Source organism: Saccopteryx leptura, chromosome 10 (genome assembly GCF_036850995.1).
Source record: "Saccopteryx leptura isolate mSacLep1 chromosome 10, mSacLep1_pri_phased_curated, whole genome shotgun sequence".
NCBI lineage: Eukaryota > Metazoa > Chordata > Mammalia > Chiroptera > Emballonuridae > Saccopteryx > Saccopteryx leptura.
In genome coordinates, this window is record NC_089512.1 from 21,101,195 (window position 1) to 21,122,275 (window position 21,081).

The 21,081-nt window shown below is 38.4% G+C and overlaps 1 protein-coding gene across 4 annotated transcripts in view; it reads right to left on the bottom strand.

The window, feature by feature from the left end:
* The window catches only part of RBMS3 (RNA binding motif single stranded interacting protein 3), a 1,408,740-nt gene that overhangs the window by 100,998 nt on the left and 1,286,661 nt on the right, over positions 1 to 21,081 (bottom strand). For all 4 annotated transcript variants that reach the window (XM_066351336.1, XM_066351338.1, XM_066351337.1 and 1 more), the window contains one exon: positions 6,171 to 6,217. In XM_066351336.1, the coding sequence (XP_066207433.1) occupies positions 6,171 to 6,217 (47 nt within the window). The remainder of the gene's footprint in view (positions 1 to 6,170; positions 6,218 to 21,081) is intronic.

Sequence of the window (21,081 nt, forward strand, 5' to 3'; positions counted from 1 at the left end):
AACCTCTTCGCTTTTTCTCAGTCCCTGCCATGCATCTGTCATGATTTAAAATGACTTCCACATAACCAGCACATTTCTTTTAAAATCCAAATAAATATCTCAAGTACTGTATGCCTGTTGCGTTACTAGGAAACAGAAAAGAAACTTGACGGAGCTTGTTAGCCATAATTACAAGACTAAGGTCATTCTGAACTTGTGACTTGATGGTTTTGTTTTTCGTTTAGTTTTGTTTTTCTGTATCTGTTATACATGTATTATGCTTTGCAAATGCTAGTTTAAAAAACCAGTAATGAATTCTTTTTTTTGTATTTTTCTGAAGCTGGAAACAGGGAGAGACAGTCAGACAGACTCTCGCATGCGCCCGACCGGGATCCACCCAGCACGCCCACCAGGGGCGATGCTCTGCCCACCAGGGGGCGATGCTCTGCCCCTCTGGGGCATCGCTCTGCAGCGACCAGAGCCACTCTAGCGCCTGGGGCAGAGGCCAAGGAGCCATCCCCAGCGCCCGGCCATCTTTGCTCCAATGGAGCCTTGGCTGCGGGAGGGGAAGAGAGAGACAGAGAGGAAGGAGAGGGGGAAGGGTGGAGAAGCAGATGGGCGCTTCTCCTGGCCGGGAACAGAACCCGGGTCCCCCGCATGCCAGGCCGATGCTCTACCACTGAGCCAACCAACCAGGGCCAGAATTCTTTAATAAATTACTTTCCTGGGAATAGTTGACTCCCTTAAGAGATTTTTTTTTTTTTTTTTTGCCAAAATTGACATAACATTACGTGCATGACAAGTGTTCCTTTTAGACTTTGCTCAGTGGTCCTGAATCAGAAGTGATTTTGTTTCCCAGGGGACCTCTGGCAGGATCTAAAGACATTTTTCGTTGTCACAAGCAGGTTGGGAGGGGAGGGCACCGCTGCTGGCTCCTAGTATATAGAGGTTGCTACACATCTTACAATGCACACGACAGCTTCCACAGTAACACTTCCCTGACCCAAAATGTCGACAGAGAAACCCTACCTTAGGAATATGAACTAGTTACTCCCAGAAAGGTTGCTCATGAACAAAAGAGCAAATGCCAAAGTGGTGAAAAGAAGTTAACTAAGCAGGGTCTATCGATGTAACGCTAAGCTCGCTTTTCGAAAACTTAGTATTTTTAAGGAGTGGAAAGATTTACATGGTTCTCTGGCATTTAAAGTAACTGGCCTCCACAAATCCAGAAAATGCAAGTCTAAGTCCCTAATAAGACATTGTTTTGCTTGCAGAAAAGTCAACTGCGGGGGATTTGGCAATCAGGAGTAATGTGGTGAAATCTTATTTCACTGACAATAAAAATACCATGAATATATCAATAACCCTAGGGTAGAATTTTTTTTTTTTACAGTAGAAAACCATACAAAATTTATTTGTGCACTGAAACAGACAGCAGCAGCTTGTCTTTTCTGTCCACAGGCAATATTATTAGTCAGAACCATGAATCCTGTCCTCGGGGTAACACTATAGCGTAAGATTAACAAGTTATTGGTTATTTTTACTGTAATGCCAATGTGTCCTTCACATTAGATTCCCAGTCTAGTGTAATAAGATAAGGTTTCTGTATCACTTAATATCAAATGCCCATATAAAACAGCTGGCAAGCCAGTGCCATAGAACACATTCCTTTTCATATCTTTCCCAAGAATGCATTTTATTCAAATAAAGCAATCCAAAAGGCTTCCACGCTGCAGCCCTTAGTAAAAAGGCATAGGAAAAATGAGATTCCGAATATAGGAATGAGTTCTTCCCCACCTCCCACCTCATATTTGAAAGTGATGGAATTTGATATTGGACTACTAAAAAAGCAATAGGGCAAAAGTAATAACAAATTATAGAGTTATGCTGGATAGCTCTGAAAGAAGAGACCTTTTTTTTTTCCTTTTCATTCTCATAAGTTTACCCACAGTAAAGCAGACTACAGTTTTTACTTTTTCATCTGTACCCCAGATACTTCTTCACTGTAACCTTCAAAGCTTTAGATAGAAGTGACATTGAACTAACTTTTAAAAATCAATATTTTAGATAGATTTAAGCGGATGACAAAACTGATGTCTTCTACTGCCTGAATGCAAACAGCACAGACCCACCATGGTCCATATTTACAAAAGGTGTGTCCTTCATTAGCTAGAAATCAAGCTAAATTTGGGCGTATTCATTTCAGTTTTATGCTGTTTGTTAATGTAGAGGGTATGGCGTTCAGAACATTTAACTCTACACGCAGTTTGAATAGCTACTAGCTACAACCTAGCCACAGATTTGCTTATGATACTCAGAAAATCCTATGGCTTAGTATACAGCTAGCAGACACCACAGGATCATCAAATAGATGCTTCAGTTATGACAAGGGACATGTGCAAGAGAAAAAGGTAGTACCAGGGCCCCAACCAGAAGCTTTCTAATCCCTCATTAGAATGCCTCCCCTCTGTGGTCCTATGGCCTTAATTTCTTTCTTTCTTTCTTTCTTTCTTTCTTTCTTTCTTTCTTTCTTTCTTCTTTCTTTCTTTCTTTCTTTCTTTCTTTCTTTCTTTCTTTCTTCCTTTCTTTCTTTCTTTCTTTCTTTCTTTCTTTCTTTCTTTCTTTTTCTTTCCTTCCTTCCTTCCTTCCTTCCTTCCTTCCTTCCTTCCTTCCTTCCTTCCTTCCTTCCTTTCTTTCTTTCTTTCTTTCTTTCTTTCTTTCTTTCTTTCTTTCTTTCTTTCTTTTTTGAAAAGAATATGAAAACCTAAACAGTGAAAATTAAGTCCCTATCACTCTCATTTCCATTGTCATTCCCCAGAGAACCGCTCTCACCATTTCTTGTGTTCTCTTTTGGAAATATTTTATACAGATAAGAGTCAATCTATACATAAATCTCATTCTACTCCATGCTTTGACTGCAATACCATTTCCACTATATCTCATACTAAAATTGTCTTCATGTCCATTGTCCCTGATATGATGTGAGTATTTTCTTTTTCAAATCTGTATTACTAAAACGATTTTAGATAGAGCAATAGGTAGATACTCAAAAGAGAAAAATGAGAGTTTGTTGAACTGAACCGAGTTAGCATGAAGCGGTGTTTAATAATATTAACTGGATAAGAGTGAGTTGCAATCTTTCTTTGGAGACTCATTTGTTCTATGTAAAATGGGACCAGTTTCTTCCCTACAGCAATAAATACTTCTGTGTCTGTTAGATTACTGCTCTCTGAGGTAGGTTTGACTGCTAGATCGAATACAGCAATATGAATAGGAAATAAAATACATCATTATGGACACTTATGCTGTTCATAACATGCTAAATTATCTAAATCACATTCTATACTTCTAAAAGACACGTGTTAATGTTAACTCAAGGGACAGTATGTTGAGAATATAACTGTGGTTATTTTGACATCTTACATGCATAGAAATAAATTGTTCTACTAGTTCCCTTTCATTCAAATGTCACCATATAGTCACCATATAGGGTAATAAAACCAAAAATAAGCAAACATTTAAAAATCATCTATATTAAGTATAAGATGGATAAGATCAATTAGCTACAATCTTTTTTTTTTCAATTTCATTATATAACATTTTTATCTTCTTGTCACAAACAACACAATGGATAGTCTAAGGCTTCCCAAACTTCATTCTTATCCCAGGATATGAGAAAGTCAAGGGCAGTTTGGATGCTTTGAGTGAAACTGGAGGTTGTATTTAAGGAGAATCAGATAAAGGTGTCACATAGGGGCAGAGTGGGTTGAACTCAGGAAGGGAAATTATTTACCTTATGCTAACTTGCTGGAGCCAAATAGACGCCATCAGTTACATTTCTATTTCTGACTTGGCATGCATAATACTAAATTCAAGAGTCTATACAGATGAATAAGACATGGGACCTGCTTTCATCGAGTTAACAGTCCAGTAGGGAAATAAATATGAGTGTCAATGGCTGCATGATGAAAGGACCCAAATGCATCTTGAGAACATCAATAATAGTGTAACAGTACCATCAACATGTACACCGAAGATTATATTATACCATACACAGTGCCTTTAATCTTTACTAAGTCTTATGATAAGGTACTGTTACTATGATCTCCACTTCACAAAAGAGGAAGACAACCAACTTGCCCACTTCTGCTGAATGACAGAATTTGGATGCATATCTGGACAGGTTGTTCTTAAAGTCTGCCTTTTAACCACTGCTTACACTGTTCTTATGAAAAAATTGTGGAACTAGCTCTGCCTGGTATGATATGATGTTGTCATTTAAATGAGAGCTATGTAGAAAGAAAGAGAGAGAGAAAGGAGAAAAGAAAGGGAGGGAGAATAGGAGAGAGGAAGGGAAGGGAGAGAGAAAGATAGAGGGAGGGGGAGAGAGATAATACTATGCCTCAACTCCAGGCAGAGAGAATTCCATGAGCAAAAAGACACAGAGATATAAAGTTGTGAGATATTCTGAGATTCACAGAAGGTCCCATTCAGTTGCAGCATTAAACCATGTAGTTCTTTTGGTGCCATTCTTGGAAGTTCTAGTTTTGTTCTTTAGTTAGTAAAGTCTACCTAATACTTTAAACTTGGCAGGTATATGATTCCTAAGATCATACTTTGCTTCGAAAACAATATTGAAAAAGCAATGTGAAAATTGGAAGAGAGTTATACTAGAGGTGAGTAGAGCATGGTGAATGAATGAACTCAGCAAGCAGCAGGGGCAAGGGTTGAGTGATGATATAATTCAAAGATATATTAAATAACTGTTAATGACCAATTTGATCATAAAGAATGTAGAAGGAGGGAAAAACCAGAGAACTGGAGTTCCTAGTCTAAATGGTTTTAGAGTAAATTAAAAAGAGGAACAAATAATTTGATATTTGGTTTTCACTTGCATTCGTTTGGTTTATATTATGAAGAGTTGATGAGAGAATGACCTATTTGGGAATATATAAAGATATCCAGCAGCAATACCTACTAAACCATTAGAAATACAGGTCATAGGGCTATGTATCTGAGTATGAACTTTAAGAACAGACTTTGGAGTCTTCAGTTCCTAAGAGCAAGAGGAGTAGATGAGATCAACCGGGAGAGACAACAGTGAAAAAAAGACTAAGCCCTAGAGAAAGTTAAGTGAAAGTGGGCAGAAGAGGTGGAATAAGAAGATATTAAACGAGCAGTAAGAGTGGGGAAGGAGGATCAACAAAAGTTGGAGTGTGAGATCCAAACAATAAGAAAGTCTCAAGAAGGCATAAATGGTTTTAAACCACCAAATGAGGCATGGGTTTTTTTTTTTTGTTGTTGTTGTTGTTGTTTTGTTTTTTTTAAAAAGGACTAAATAAGTTAGTTATAAATGATAAATTTGGAGATCCCGGGGGGGGGGGGGGGTGGACATCAGCAATGGAAACTCCAAACTCCAGTAAAGTTTGAGACCCTAATTAATACGTTAATAGGGTGAATTAGAAAAGACTACAGTAAGACAGCATCTATAGAAGACTGAGGTTTACCTGTGAAAAGAATGGAGAGACTTGAGTGTATATAGCTATAGGCTGAAAGTAATGTTCAGTGTACAGGAAGGTATTGAAGATAGGGACTGATTGTTGAAAATATATATGTTCTGTATCAGAAGAGAGTAGATAGAATCAATAGGCATCCTCAGCATCTTAAAGAAAATTTGTTTCATGAGGGAAATATTCATCGTTATAAATATCTAATAGGCGTGTTAATAGAAGACACAGACAAAGACATATCACATGGCAGGTGATTTAAGGTTAAGGAATAATCTGAGTCAATATCAACGTGGTACCAAAGTGGTGACCTGCAGGAAAAGGCAGAAATGTGCACTGTGGACCAGGCACCCCCCACTCAAAGTTCCCTTTCGACTGCTCAGACTGGGAGCGAAACTTCACTTTTTCCCCTTAAGGTTTGTTATAAATAAAGATATTTCTGAAGAGAACATATAGAGTTTAATACGGGCAGACGAATTGTGAGAGTGGGTGACATAGGACATGCTCTTAAGTCAGAGTCACTCGGGGGAAGTCAAGCAAATACAATGGTCAGAAATGTTTGGTTTCCAGTTTTTGGGTAAAGATTTAAAAACAAAAGACAGATTGGAACATTTTTCTTTGGTACTGATTTCAGAGTTCAAAGACCACTTCGCAATTAAAGTAGAGAAAATGTAGGCTACTTACCCATTCTGTATGGCAGCTGTGGGGTCATAGGTCAGAGCCATGCCAGCCTGCATATAAGAGGGAGAGGGGAGAAAATAGATCTTAACATTTTTATTGTGGTGCCCAAATATTCACTACACACAAAGACTTTTATCTTTACTTTCCGTGATTTAAGTTTATTTTCTCCTATATATTTCTCCACTGTTACTGCCAAGACTAGCATTTTTACTACCCACACACCAGGATCTACCAGTGAGCTGGGAATTTTATGTTATATATCCAAACAAACCAAGGAACAATGCATCTGGAAGTATTTCCATTTCTACTTTATAAAGCATCTGCTGTCTAATCTGGTATCCTTCTAATTTCTCACTATTGTCAAGACCACCTATTGTATATCTTGAGGCATAAAAAAAAAAAAAAAGTAAGACTGAATTCTGCAGTCAGGATAAAAATAAATACTACTTAAAATGTATTCGACCTTTTAGAAGAAAATGTGAAGAAATATTTATTTTAAAATAGATCGTATGCCTCCGGGGTCTGTAGGTAATGAGTCACGGAGTGCTTGTCCAATACATTGCTAGTATCTGCCCTACTAAGAGTGGTAGAAAAGCAAGGTCATTTATACATGATGGAAATTCTAGACCTTGTGGCTAGTAAGGGGGCAGTTTTATTCTATTTCTAAGATGAAAACTACATCTGGAAAACTACTCTTCTGTAACTGGCAGTAGTTTGAGAAAAGAATATAAACTTTCATGACTGCTGATTCACAGCCTACCTCATCCCTTCATACACACCATCACACTTGATCCTCGCCACAGCCCTCCCTACAGAACAAGCGGGAGAAATGCTTTCTACGTTTTATAGATAAAGATACTGAAGCGTGGAGAGGTCAAGTGACTTGCTCAAGGTCACACGTCTGGAGGCAGAACCTGATTCCAAACTAAGTCTTCAGATGTGGGTTCCCTTCACCAGCTCTGCTGTAACCTTGACCTAGGGATAAAATGAGATCTGAGGATCATCACTAACAGCATGGGGTAACTCGGTGGTCATATGTACAGATCACCCTTTGTTTTCCAGAATTGGTTGTATTCGGGGTATATTTATTTTCTGTTTTGAAATTTAAAAGTGAATTAGACCAATGTCAATTTCCTGACTTTGCTAGCGAACTATACTTATATATAAGATGTAACCAAATTGGGCAACACGAGGCAAGGGTTATACCAGACCTCCCTTTTCATTTCTTTTGCAATTTCTGTGAATCTATAACTATTTGAAAATTGAAGGTAAGACAGAAAGTAAATTAGATTTGAGGACTTTTGTAGAGAATAAGAAAAATCATTGAACTTTAAAGAAAAGAAAACTAAGCTTCAGTGTTTGAGTTTTTTCCCAGTGTGTTTGAAGGTGGTTTTCCTGTTAGGTTTGTTGAATTCCTCAAATTTTGCACAAAACTGGAGCAAAAAACCTCAGCCTTCCTGGGATAGGGCCTCAAGTTCAGTATAGCCTGCTACCTTCAAGCTTAGATTATATGCAGTATTTTCTCTAAATAATAATTTTTTTTAATTATTTAAGATTGCTATCAGGAACAAACATGAATGGGATTAGCGAACAGAGAGCATACATAAATTGAAATGGTGTTTGCAAAGCTGAGTGACTGTCAGAAGTTAATAGAGGTGCACTGAGAAAAGATGTTTAACAATAACTGCATCATACTCATGTTAAAGAAATATGCAACTGATAATAGGACAAGCTAGGGGTATGGGAAATGACCTAAGAATAACAGAGCAGGAAGGAAAGCAGATTATTGGGTTGCCTATGGTGCAAAAGCAGATAGAGATCCAAAGTCTAAAATTTTTCCTCTGCCACGTGACTAGCAAGAGGAAGACCCAAAGCTGAACTCATTCCAGAATGGAGATGGCTAGCGTGAGCTGAAACTCCATGATCCTGAGTGCTACTGAGGACAGATGTAAAAGCAGTCCATTTGGGATAAGACTTTGCCCTTAAAAACACTAAGCTTCTCTCCCCAAGCTTATCCAAGATGCTACACCAGGGCAGAATGACAAAATTGGACTTAAATAAAGATACTGTCAATGTATCTGAGGGATTTAGGATGATAATTATATATTTGGTCTCCTAGCCACCCCAAATTGTTATAATCCTGGGTGACTTATAGCCTTCCCTAGTCAACCTTGCACTTACCTCTTTTCCTTGTACTGACTGCCCAATACTGCTCAAATCCAATGCTAGCTAGCCCTCCTTGAATTATAAATGTTCTGGAACATTCTCCCCTTATGCTGTGTTTGTTCTGGTAACTTTAGATATGGATTATTTTTTCTCTTTATCACATTTTGCTTGAATTCTCATGGATTATAGTTAACTAATCTGTTCTATCTAGGAATACAGAAATTACCAATAAACTCTATCTATTTGTTGAGTACATCTTTGATCATCAGAAAGGCTAAATTGGCCTCTTCTTTGTTTTGAAGCTCCATCTATCTTTCAGAAGATGGAAAAGAACTGAAAACTGGCAACATGGCTTAGTGGAAAAAATATATGTTTTGGACTTGAGTTTAGGTCTTAGCCCTATTATTTTCTAGCAGTGTGACCTTGGGAAAATTATTTAAGCTATTTGAGCCTCCGTTTCCTTAACTGTTAAGTGGTAAAATACCTCATCAGATTGTTGTGAAATTTAAATGAGATTACCTTTGGAAGACTCCCCCACAGTGCCTGGAGACAAGGCACATACATATTACGATACATAGCAACAAGTGGTAAGTACCATATGAGTGATACGGATGAGGCACAGCGGAGAGAGGCTGGCATGATCAGGAAAGGGACCTGGAGGAGGTACAGCTGAGTAGAGCCTTGAAAGGGGATTAGTATTTCCATGGCTGGAGATGAGTGGTGAAGGCCTGCTGAGGCAAAAGGAATAGCATGGAATCAAGTGTGTAAATAACAAAAGCAAGAGGGGTGACACATCTGCAGTAGAACTCTGGAGTGGAGCAATGGGAAGTAACACTCCAAAGGAAAGAAGGGAGCATCGTGATGGCCTGGCTCCTCTTGGAAAGACACTGAACATTTTTGGAGCAAGAAAACTATACAATGAAAGAGGAATTGGATAACAAGAAAGAGTATGAGCCTCCTAGTGAACAGAGGGTAAATCCAGAGCAATGTACAACTAGAGTAGGCATGTGAGACAGGGAGGTAGAAAGAATTTAAGGTGAGACTGCCATTGCAAAAGGGTAGGGAATGAACACAAGTTTCACCTACTTCATCATTTTGCCTAGAAACAGTCCTGACTCTGAGTACCTTTGGCAAGAGGGGACAACAAGAGATAGTGTCAAGTCATATGCATTTGAAACATTGTGGGTAACAAAACAAGGCATGAGTTCAACAGAAGGTTGTTTGAACTTCACCTGTTGGCTGAATATCATAACATAGTCATAAACACTTGGCTGCATCTGGTTTTCATTTTATGTGTAACAGATTGCTGAGTTATAATTCTGGCATGGTCTTAATGCAGATTTTGCATTAAATTTCCTTTTGTTTCCTTCCATACAGATAAAAAAGAAAATCAGTTTTGCTCTTATGTCTGGCTACCTTTATACTAAGCTAGAACCATGAAATCATCATTATGTAATTACCAAGTTTTATGGCATGTTTATAAACTCCAGGGGCACACAAAAAGTAAAATAACTTGGAACAAAATGGAAATGTCATACCGCATATGCAGAAAAGTGATGTTTGATCCTGTCACTCTTTCAAAAAGGGCTTTTAGATTCACAAATATCTTCGATTTGTCAAGTTCACATTATTTCGCAATTATAATTTATTTAAAACAAAATGGGTATTTGTTTTTATCATTTTTCAGCATCAGCTGAATCTTGGCTGACTATTTTAGCCAAAATAGAATATGTCTAGTCCTTCCAGACAGAGTCTATACTATAAGAGCCATAAGAGCTAAATATTTTAGAAGACATTTTAAAATGTGGTTTATTGGAGCAATTAAGGTACCATAATTGTTTTCAACATTATAGAGGATTAACTGAGCCACATCAGTTTGACTTTGGAGCTAAATATTTTATATTCATAACTTTAAATGATTAACAGATTAAATGCAAAGGTAAGAACTTGGAAATATTGCTTAAAGATACATATCAGGAAGTAAGCATTACCACTTCAGAAAGATCTTCTCGACTATAATGGTCTTATCTAAGAGGCAGGGGATCATTGGTCATTACAAAGCCAATGAAAAGGTAGGCTGATAGAATTGTTTTCATAACTTTTCCAACCATTTTTACACTCTAGTGTAAATGGGGATCAAAAAGTTTGAGGCAGTAAACTTCATGCAGACAGATACACACCGAAATTCCTGAAATTTTGAAACATTAATATTTTAGCCTAACTTTTCTCCTTTTTCTAAATTCTGCCCTGGTGCATGAGTCATCATAATTGGATGAGTTACAAATGAATAATCACAAGAATTTCCAATCTTCTATGATCAGCTTTAAAGCAACACTTTAGAAAATATGTAGTAAATAGTACAAGCTTTAGTAAGTGTTGTGTTATGAATTTGCACAAGATGAGTTCAGAAAGGCAAATAATTTTCTGAATGTCATCTTTAAGGAGCTTACTTCTTATAACCAATTTTAACAGTATTTACTATAACTGTTAGTTGTTGATTGTTAAATCAGTAAATAAAATGACTTAAAAGATAATGTGTGTAGAAGGGCTTGAAAATGTTTTATATATGCTTCAGTACTGCTATTGCAGAAAAACCTCACTTAACTTTGTTTATATTTACTTAGCAGCATTTCTCTTTGGAAAACAGGCCCTTTAGTGAAGAAATAATAATACAAGATTATGTATAACTACGTGTCAACAAATAAAACAAAAACTTTTTAATCTCTGACTAGAAACAAGACAAAAACTTAATTTTTCCACACTGTTAAATGTCAAAATATTGGGGCATACAAACATAAATGACAGATTTTCCTTTATATATATATATTTTTTTCTGACTCTTTTAAGTTGTGTATAATAAGAATTACTTTTATAATGTGAGAAAACCTATTTCCTTACAAAAAAGCACATTATAGACTTTATGATGTATTTAAAGTTTTAAATTCATAAAGGGGGAAAAAGGCAAGTCATTTGTAAAAGTAGTATTGACCAGAAGCTTGCGTCAGTGATATACTTGGAAATGCCAGGAGATGTTTAGTTTTGCTGGGTTAATTAAATACAGAAGAGCAGTGGTAGAATGGTGGGGGTGGGGGGTTACTACCTATAGAAGGATCAGGGTAAGAATGGCAGGAGGTCAAGAATAAAGACTGATAAACACTGAAACCTCAGGGTTCATGGTACAGTGTTTCTAGTTGTGGAAGGTAGCAACAATTCATAAGTCAAAATAGCCATCAGGCTGAGATATTATGGGTTTCCCAAGTGATAGCAGAAGTGTGGATATCAAAGATAGCACAGAGTAACCAAAAAAATCACCAGGAAACTATAGTATGATGGATACTAAGTAAATCTTTTGGGCAAAGAAAAGGGACTTTCGCCTGACCAGGCGGTGGCGCAGTGGGTAGCATCGGACTGGGATGCTGAGAACCCAGGTTCGAGACCCCAAGGTCACCAGTTTGAGTGTGGGTTCATCTGGTTTGAGCAAAGCTCACCAGCTTGGACCCAAGGTCACTGGCTCGAGCAAGGGGTTACTCAGTCTGCTGAAGGCCTGCAGTCAAGGCACATATAAGAAAGCAATCAATGAACAACTAAGATGTCACAACGAAAAACTGATGATTGGGCCCTGGCCGGTTGGCTCAGTGGTAGAGCATCAGCCTGGCATGCGGAAGTCCCGGGTTCGATTCCCGGCCAGGGCACACAGGAGAGGCGCCCATCTGCTTCTCCACCCCTCCCCCTCTCCTTCCTCTCTGTCTCTCTCTTCTCCTCCCACAGCCGAGGCTCCATTGGAGCAAAAGATGGCCCGGGCGCCTGGGATGGCTCCTTGGTCTCTGCCCCAGGTGCTAGAATGGCTCTGGTCATGACAAAGCAACGCCCCGGATGGGCAGAGCATCGCCCCCTGGTGGGAATGCCCAGTGGATCCCGGTCAGGTGCATGCGGGAGTCTGTCTGACTGCCTTCCCATTTCCAGCTTCAGAAAAATACAAAAAAAAAAAAAAAAGAAGAAAAACTGATGATTGATGCTTCTCATCTCTCTCCGTTCCTGTCTGTCTGTCCCTATCTATCCCTCTCTCTGACTCTCACTCTGTGTCTATAAAAAAAGGGGGGGCTTTTAACTTATGTTCTATTAAGGGAACTAATTCTAGGAAACAGCATGCTCAGGGCAAAATTGAGGACAGACTATGGGAGCACTTACTGAAAGGGAATGTGAGGCAATGAACTCCTTGCCTTCGTAAGAGACAAATGATAGGGCTTTACCCGAAAATGGTTCTGGCATGGTCAGGTGACTAGAGAATGCTTGGTTTCTCCAGGCAGACTCAGATATAAGGCAGGTGTCTGCTTTCACCTGCTGAAAGAACACTCCCTGGGCTACACGTAGCCAGTCCCTCTCTGAAGAGACGTGAGGGTCAAATGAGACAGTGGACAAAAGCATTGCCTAGGACTAGGTCTACAGAAGGGAGACTATACTGCATGTTCCTGAGACAAGACATTCCAAGTTATACTTGATTAATTTGAATCATTGCACCAGTGATTGTTTTCTTTCAAACCTCCTTTCCTTTAGCTCCTGTGAGCCTCTCTCCAAATTTGCTTCTGACCATTCAGAGAGCAATTCTACTTTGGTGTTGTGTGTTCCATCTGCCTTTGAGGTGCCAGCACTCAGGGCCAGGGCTTCCTCTTCTCTCTCTCTCTGTACAGTGATGATTTTCACCCCCACTATTACTTATGTCTTGGTGAGTCTTGAATCTTGGTCTCAAACTCAAGGGACTTTCCTGAATTCCAGACACTTATTGCCAAGTTAGATAAGTAAGTTTGATGTATGGTCAGTGTTTTAACATTATCATTTCTTTTTTTTATTTTTATTTATTTTTATTTTTTTTATTTTTTCTGAAGCTGGAAACGGGGAGAGACAGTCAGACAGACTCCCGCATGTGCCCGACCGGGATCCACCCAGCACGCCCACCAGAGGCGATGCTCTGCCCACCAGGTGGCGATGCTCTGCCCCTCCGGGGGGTCGCTCTACCGCGACCAGAGCCACTCTAGCGCCTGGGGCAGAGGCCAATGAGCCATCCCCAGCGCCCGGGCCATCTCTGCTCCAATGGAGCCTTGTCTGCGGGAGGGGAAGAGAGAGACAGAGAGGAAGGAGGGGGGGGTGGAGAAGCAAATGGGCGCTTCTCCTGTGTGCCCTGGCCGGAAATCGAACCTGGGTCCCCCGCACGCCAGGCCGACGCTCTACCGCTGAGCCAACCGGCCAGGGCCACATTATCATTTCTTGTTTGAGTGTTTACTAATATCCTTTGGTTATAATATCTTCTCCTATCTTTGCTAGCAGTATTTTTCTAATCTGTTGGCCTTAACATTGCACTGAGAGGACTACTCTTGTGAGAGGCAAACTGACCACATTGTGATCCTTTCTTTTAGTGACTTTGGTTACTTTTGAAATAAAACACAGCTGTCAAAGCCCTTTGTGATCAAATCCTTAAGCACACACGGATGTCCACAATCTTCCTGTGCAATTTTAAACCCCATCTTTTACCAAACTCACCCTGCCCTGGGTTTCCAGGCGTTGCTGCTATAGTTTTTGGCTGGAAACTATGCATGACTACCTGCAGGAAAATCTAAAATTCTAGTCTTCTCGTCTCAAACTAGACATCACAGCCTCTTAAAGCTCTCTTTGCCTTGTAGCACTAATTATCGCCTGTGTTCTGCCCCTGTGACACAGAATGGGACTTAATATGACCCTACTTTGTCATGTTTGTGTCTCAGCTAGATTCTTGGCTATGTCCATCTTGTCATCTCTTGTTCCAAACATAACAACTGTTTGGTAAATTAATAAGTAAATAAATAATTGACTTAAAAACAATTTTGAATTTCAGTTAAATTTATATTTAAAAATGGAATTTGAGTGTTTTCAATTTTTACCTCTTTTTTTTTTTTTTTCTGAAGCTGGAAACGGGGAGAGACAGTCAGACAGACTCCCGTATGCACCCAACCGGGATCCACCTGGCACGCCCAGCAGGGGCATCACTCTTCCCACCAGGGGGCGATGCTCTGCCCCTCCGGGGCATCGCTCTGCCGCGACCAGAGCCACTCTAGCGCCTGGGGCAGAGGCCAAGGAGCCAACCCCAGTGCCCGGGCCATCTTTGCTCCAATGGAGCCTGGGCTGCGGGAGGGGAAGAAAGAGACAGAGAAGAAGGGGGGGGGGGTGGAGAAGCAAATGGGCGCTTCTCCTATGTGCCCTGGCCGGGAATCGAACCCAGGTCCCCCGCACGCCAGGCTGACGTTCTACCGCTGAGCCAACCGGCCAGGGCCTTTACCTCTTTTATTAGTAAGATTTCCTCTTAGAAATTCTAGCTGAACTCAGTTGAACTTCTAAAGAAACTGTTTCAGCCCTTGATTGGTCAGTAGCGATACAGGGAAGGAAGATGATCCTTGAGATGGCAGAGACCTTTCCCCAGGGAGCAGGGAAGCCAGGGTACCTGAGACAAACCATGAACAGGAGCCCAGGAAGAATTAGATGCAGCCAGAAAACTGGAGGCCCCTCTTCTCCAAGTTGCTGACCAAGAGTAGGGAGAAGTGAACTGGGAACTACAAGTCATTTGAACATCTTCAGAAGCTTGTCAAGCAAATGAGATACAAGGGATTTATCACTTTAAAAATAAAGCAAAAAAAAAAAAAAAAAGTCAATAAACAGAGAAAATGTCACCACTGTATGTTTGGAAAAAGAACATGAAGGGGAGAAATGCTGTTGTTTAGACGCTTTGTCATCATGGTATTTCCCCTGTTGGCTTTTACTAAAGCAGTCTTGTCGGATAGAGAATTTCCCACTTAATATAGCAACAGACAAGAAGAAGATAGAAAAGATGCAGACAGAATGAAGACTGGAAGGCTGAGAAAGCCTATGGCTGCACAGAGAAAGCATCGTTCGAAGGGAAGCAGAAGACCCAGGACAACAGCATTGTATGTCGGAGCTGGCTAATGTTTGCAAAGTCTCGAGGGGAAAAAGAAGTTCTAGTTTGTCTTTAAAGCTGAAGTTAAACTAAGCCTTGATTGATACCATAAAGGAAATAAGATAACATTACCCTATCTTATGTATATACTTCTGTTTTTATCTCAATCTAAGTGACTGAAATTCATAGTTTCCAAGACACGTTTGGTTTGGTTTGATTTATTTTTCCTACATTTTAATATCTGTGAAATTGGAACTGACATAATTGAAGGCATTTGATAGTTTGACAAGTGTCTCCTCTTTTTGAGTGATGTTTCGGGTACTATTTCATCTTTAATTGGTGATGTCTTAGAACCAATACTGTGGTGTAGATGGGGTGAAAAATGTAAAATGCTGATGTTGCTACCTGGGCAAGCCTGCACATCTGGATAGTGAAAGTCCCAAGTATCTGGTAAACTAATCCATATTCATCCAGATTCCAGCTGCATTTTGATATGGCTTAAATATTTACAGGGACAGTTCTGAGTCTTGTGGAAGGCTGAGACTACCAGAACAATGCCAACAACTTCAGAAATCTCCCAATTGGTTGATGCCCCATTTATCTGCCTTGATCCATAGAGACTGGGTCAAAGGAATACAGGGGGCATGAAGATAAACCATCAGCCTTTTTCCTTTTAACTGCTTTCTATCATCTTCTCAGACTTATAGCTCCCTAAACCCCCAGTTCTACTTCTGCTCCAAGAACATAAGGATATTACCACAACTCCTTCCTTGTGAATGAAGAATAGACAGAGGACTAGATCTTATCATTCAACAGATTATGTGAAAAATTACACTATTACAGGAATTTACAAGATGTACCTTTTATCTTTGGTAATCAAAGGTTAGTATATATTGGTCCCCAATGGCTTTACAACAAGAACAGTTAACTGAGTAGAAAAACTTTCTTGCTGAATTACTGAGAATTCAAGTTCTTGTGCCAGTGGGAAAATTTCTTTTGAGAAATTCACGTTGAGCCTGCTCTCTGAATTACAGGTAAAGTACATGAAATAAATAAAGAATACATCTGGCGGGCTGACTGACAAGCCCAACCTGTGAGTACTGGCATTCATATAACAGTCAACTGTTCTTTTAAGACCATATATATATATTTAAACACTCTCCTTTAGTTTAAAGTTAAAAAGACTATTTGTAGAACCTGCCAATATTAATTATTATATCAATTAAGATGAATTGATATATCTTAATTTTTTTCCCAAGGTCCTAGCAAAGAAAAGAATTAGACAAATAATTATCAACCACTGTAATATTTATATATACAAAGAAAACAGTAGTGAACTATATAGATGATGTGTCTACCCTTCTGGAATATGGGCCATGATATCCTGAATCTACTGTTAGTACTAAATTTTAAAAGTAATTTTTTAGCTATATTAGTTATACTTCCTATATAGATACAATAATCCTTTAGATTTAGTAGTTTTTATTTCTAGTGGCTCTCTGGGGTAGTACTTACATTTCATATCTCTAAAGCATAACATTTCTAATGTTTGGTATTATAAAATTAAATTGTAGCCAGTATGGCTTCAAGGTGAATAGAAATGATATATTCCTGAGCCTCACTGTCAGGTTGTTCTTAATACTTAATAATAAATAAAAAGAATGTAGACTGATGATTGATCAAAACGGTTGTGAGAGGGATACTCTTATTCAGAGGAGATCCACTGAAGGCAAAAGGGCTACTTGGTTGAGTTGCATCTTGTCCTCCTCACTGCTAAGAATGTCTCAAAGAAGGTGCTTTATTTATAGTTGCACTGGTCACAGTTAGTGACAGCTGAATGCTTTTAAGAAACACAACAAAATTTTCTATTGAGAGGCTTTTCTATGAATGGTGACCATAGGGATAAATTGCCTCTTTCTCCCCAGATTTCATGCAGCATATTTGCCATAACTTCCACACCCACTTGTAGGCCCTTTAACATCAATATTTTCTATATCAATGTAACCCATTTTGGTTTATAAAGGGCCAAGAACCTTCTTCTTCTTTATGCAGATAGGTGTGTAGATAAGAATGCCATAAATGGTTGTAATAATAATTCATTATGTTAGATGAAGGACTTTTTCTTGCTAAGGCAAGTATGTGAATCTTTCCACTGGATAAAATGTTTAATGATCTTTGTGAAATTATTACAAGCCACCGGTCACTCAAAGGTGCCTTAAATTAATAAAACTAGGACCAAGGCTTTTCCAAAATTCTTGATTATTAAATATTGTTGACTGTTGAATAAGAAGTATTGTTGCCTTTAAATCCACAATAGTTAATAACTGGCTGTGACACAACTTCTGAGACACACAACTGGTTCATGCTTTGGTACAGTTACTTTTGATACCCATGAAAATTATTTTTCACATCAATGGGAGGGGCATAAACTTAACCAATAGACTGGATCTCACTTGATAACAATAATCACAAAACAAGATACAGTTGATTCTTGTTATTCACAATAATTATATTCTGTAAAGTCACCATGAATGCTGAACTAATGAATACTGACTGATTGCTCCTAGAGAAAATATGAGGTTAGGTTCCTGTGAGTTTCTGGTCAACACCTTGCAACCATTAGTACATAACCTTGTCTTATGTGTGTTTCTGTCTAAAGACACCTTATTTAATATACTGTCAATCCTTTGTATTTGTGGGTTTCACATTCACAGATTCAACCAATTGTACCTCAAAAATATTTGAAAAAAATCTCAGAAAGTTCCCAAAAGCAACTTAAATTTGCCATACGTCAAGCACTTTGCTGAATCCATGAGAATGAAGTCACAGGTAGGCATACTCTGCTGTAATCTACATGCAAGTAAGGAACTTTTATATAAGGGACTCGAGCATCTGTGGGTTTTAGTATTCATGGTGGAGGGTGGGAGGGAGTTCTAGAACCAATCTTCTGTGGATACAGAGAAATGATTGTATTTTGTTGATTCATTAATATTGAACTCATAGGCAAAAACACTACAAGTCAATAATGACAAAACTTATCTCCATTTTCTTCCCCATATTTTCTCTGTAAGGCACGCCATAGATTTCTTGCACTTAGGAACCTCATACACTTGGGGACCATTATAGTCAGTGAATCCACTAACATAAAGCACGAAAATGCGAACAATGTGGCCCTAAATAAACCAAGTAAAGGACACTGTTTACAACACGAGAGCTGAAACAGAAGGCAAGAAGAACATGATGTAGCTCACCCTCAGCTGGGAGCGTGCATGCGGGGTGACTCAGATTTTTCACTGCTATACATATCTGGCAGTGACCATAAAAGTACTACCAGTATCAATTCTGGGGTTACAAGTAAATTTTAGGCAGTAGGTGCATTTTCCAATATGGAGCCAACAAATAGTGAGGATCAACTGTTATCTTTTTTCAAACTGATAATTTTGTGGGTTAGTCTTTCAGCAAAAAAAAGTAAACTTTATATATAGCATTAATATTACTATTCGTAAAAATTTTTAAATTTTCTTACACAGAACATCACCCTTGAAATAGATCAGAATGTGGAAGCTTAAAACTTATTTATATTCTGCACTAGGAAGCCATAGTACATTTAAGAAAATTCCTGTTTTCCAAAATCTTTTGTTATAGCTAATTAGTCACCAACTGTAGTAGAAGTAGTAGAAGACTGCTTCTTCTGACAAAGACAGTTGCTTTGAAGGATACTGGAAAGTACTTGAGCAAGAGGAGTCCTTTTCATAGCCACAAGGTTGCATAAGAACCTTTGTTACCCAAAACTGCTTGCCTTTATTTGCCAGAATAGGTAAATTAACAATTAATTTTTTTTCCCTTTACAAACACCATGTAATTTATTGGTTCTCAATCTTGGCTTAACTCAACCTTTTCTTTAATATCTAGCAATAGTTCATGTTTTCTTTTTTACTTATCTTTTTTCCTTTCTTTCTTTATTTCATCATTTTCATCCAAGTCTCCCTATTCTTGCCAGCTCTTGGCTTTGATGATTACATGACCTTCAAGGGAAAATTGGCTAAAAATGTAAAAAAACACCTAATGTTTCAGTGCTAAACAATGCTTTAGGATTTGGAATGTGATCTTCTAACATTAATAAAATGTAAGTCAAGCTTAACATAATTTCTACTTGTTTTGTAAGATGCTTTATAGAAATAAGTTAAAAAAAATTCAGCTGGAAAATTATATCAGCAGCAAATTTTCTTTTAAATGAATCATCAAAAATAATTCATGTTTGGAAAATAAACCGACACGGCATAAAATTGGAAAACAAGGAATGAAACCTTTGAGTCATAAGGAACACGTAGCAAAGCTGGTTTTTCAGATTCAAAAGCCCTGAGTTGTGCCAATGATTTTATGACAGTTATAATAACAGCTGGTGCATGAGCAAGTACAGTTTGCCAGGCACAGGGCTCAGTACTTTACCTTCAACACCTCATTGAATCCTTCCAATTAGAAAATATACCCTTTTGACTATTCTCATTCTACTGATGAGGAAAAGGAAATTTAAAGACTGAAAAATGTGCTCAGTGTTGTCACTCAGCACAGAAGCTATAGATTTGTGATTTAATTCTAGACTTCTCACATCTAACCATTAACCTAAAGTGCCATGTAAATTATGAAGAAAAGCAAACAGATGTTGACATACACATTTCCTTAAAATTCAGAAAGAATTATTATTCTTAATGGGTGTATTAAAGAAGGACTCAGGATTTATGAAATAACACACCAAAGCTCAAGTTTTTTTTCTCAACATTATTTTCCTTGAGCCACTCAACCAGCACCCACGGGCATAGTGGTCTCTATCAACCAAGTGACAAGGTGGAGCTTTCTAACTCCAGGGATAATTTTTGGTTTGTTAATGCATATAAATCAATTTCTCAGTTACCCACCCTGAAAAACACACACAAACAAATAATTAATGCTTAGGAATGGGACTAATGTGAACTGATGTTCTTGTGGCAGCTGGGTTTTGTTGTTGTTGTTGTTATTTTTATTATTATGGTTTAGTTTTCTTTCACTGCTACACAGGTATGGAGCCAGTTACAGTCATTGGTTTTATTTCTACAACACTAACCCATATTCTGCTCCACTTTTAATCTCCTACTTTACAGAGAGAGAAGCTCTTTGCCAGTTTAGGCTCCAGGGAAGTAGAAAATCTGTCTGTGTGTTGACATCATGTCCACAGTATGCAATCTCATGCCTCCTACCCAGTGGTCACTCAACTAGTGCCCACTGATTGACTGAATGATTTCTGCCTAAACTGCTTCTTCTTTAATATCATTTTTTTAAAAAGATCTCTTCCAAACAGAATTGTTGTATGAAAAACAATTTTTTCTATGGAAAGTAAAAAAGCAAATTGGAAACACAAGGAGGTTAGAGGGGCTCTCACTATGTATGTTTATATCTAATACATGTTTAGGGCAGGAATCATATACGATACTTTATACCTCATTGTGTCCTTAGGGCAGCAAAAGTATTAGTCATGGAAGGAACAAATGCTTTATACTTCACTAGGGTACCGATGATGATGGTGATGCAGACACATTTAAAATTGGTAATGGTAATGCCTAATTTGTGTGTATTCAACTTTTTTCAAAGAAGTTTAAAAAGAACAACAAAACGTAGAACATAGCCTTCAAAGAAAACATTTACTTATCTAGAATTGGAATGTAGGATGTAACTATTGTGTTGAGTGGGATTATCTGATGACTCAGAAATCCAAAAAGACATCTTTTCTCAGTCATGAGTGAATATAGTCAGACTGAATAATCACGCCTAGAA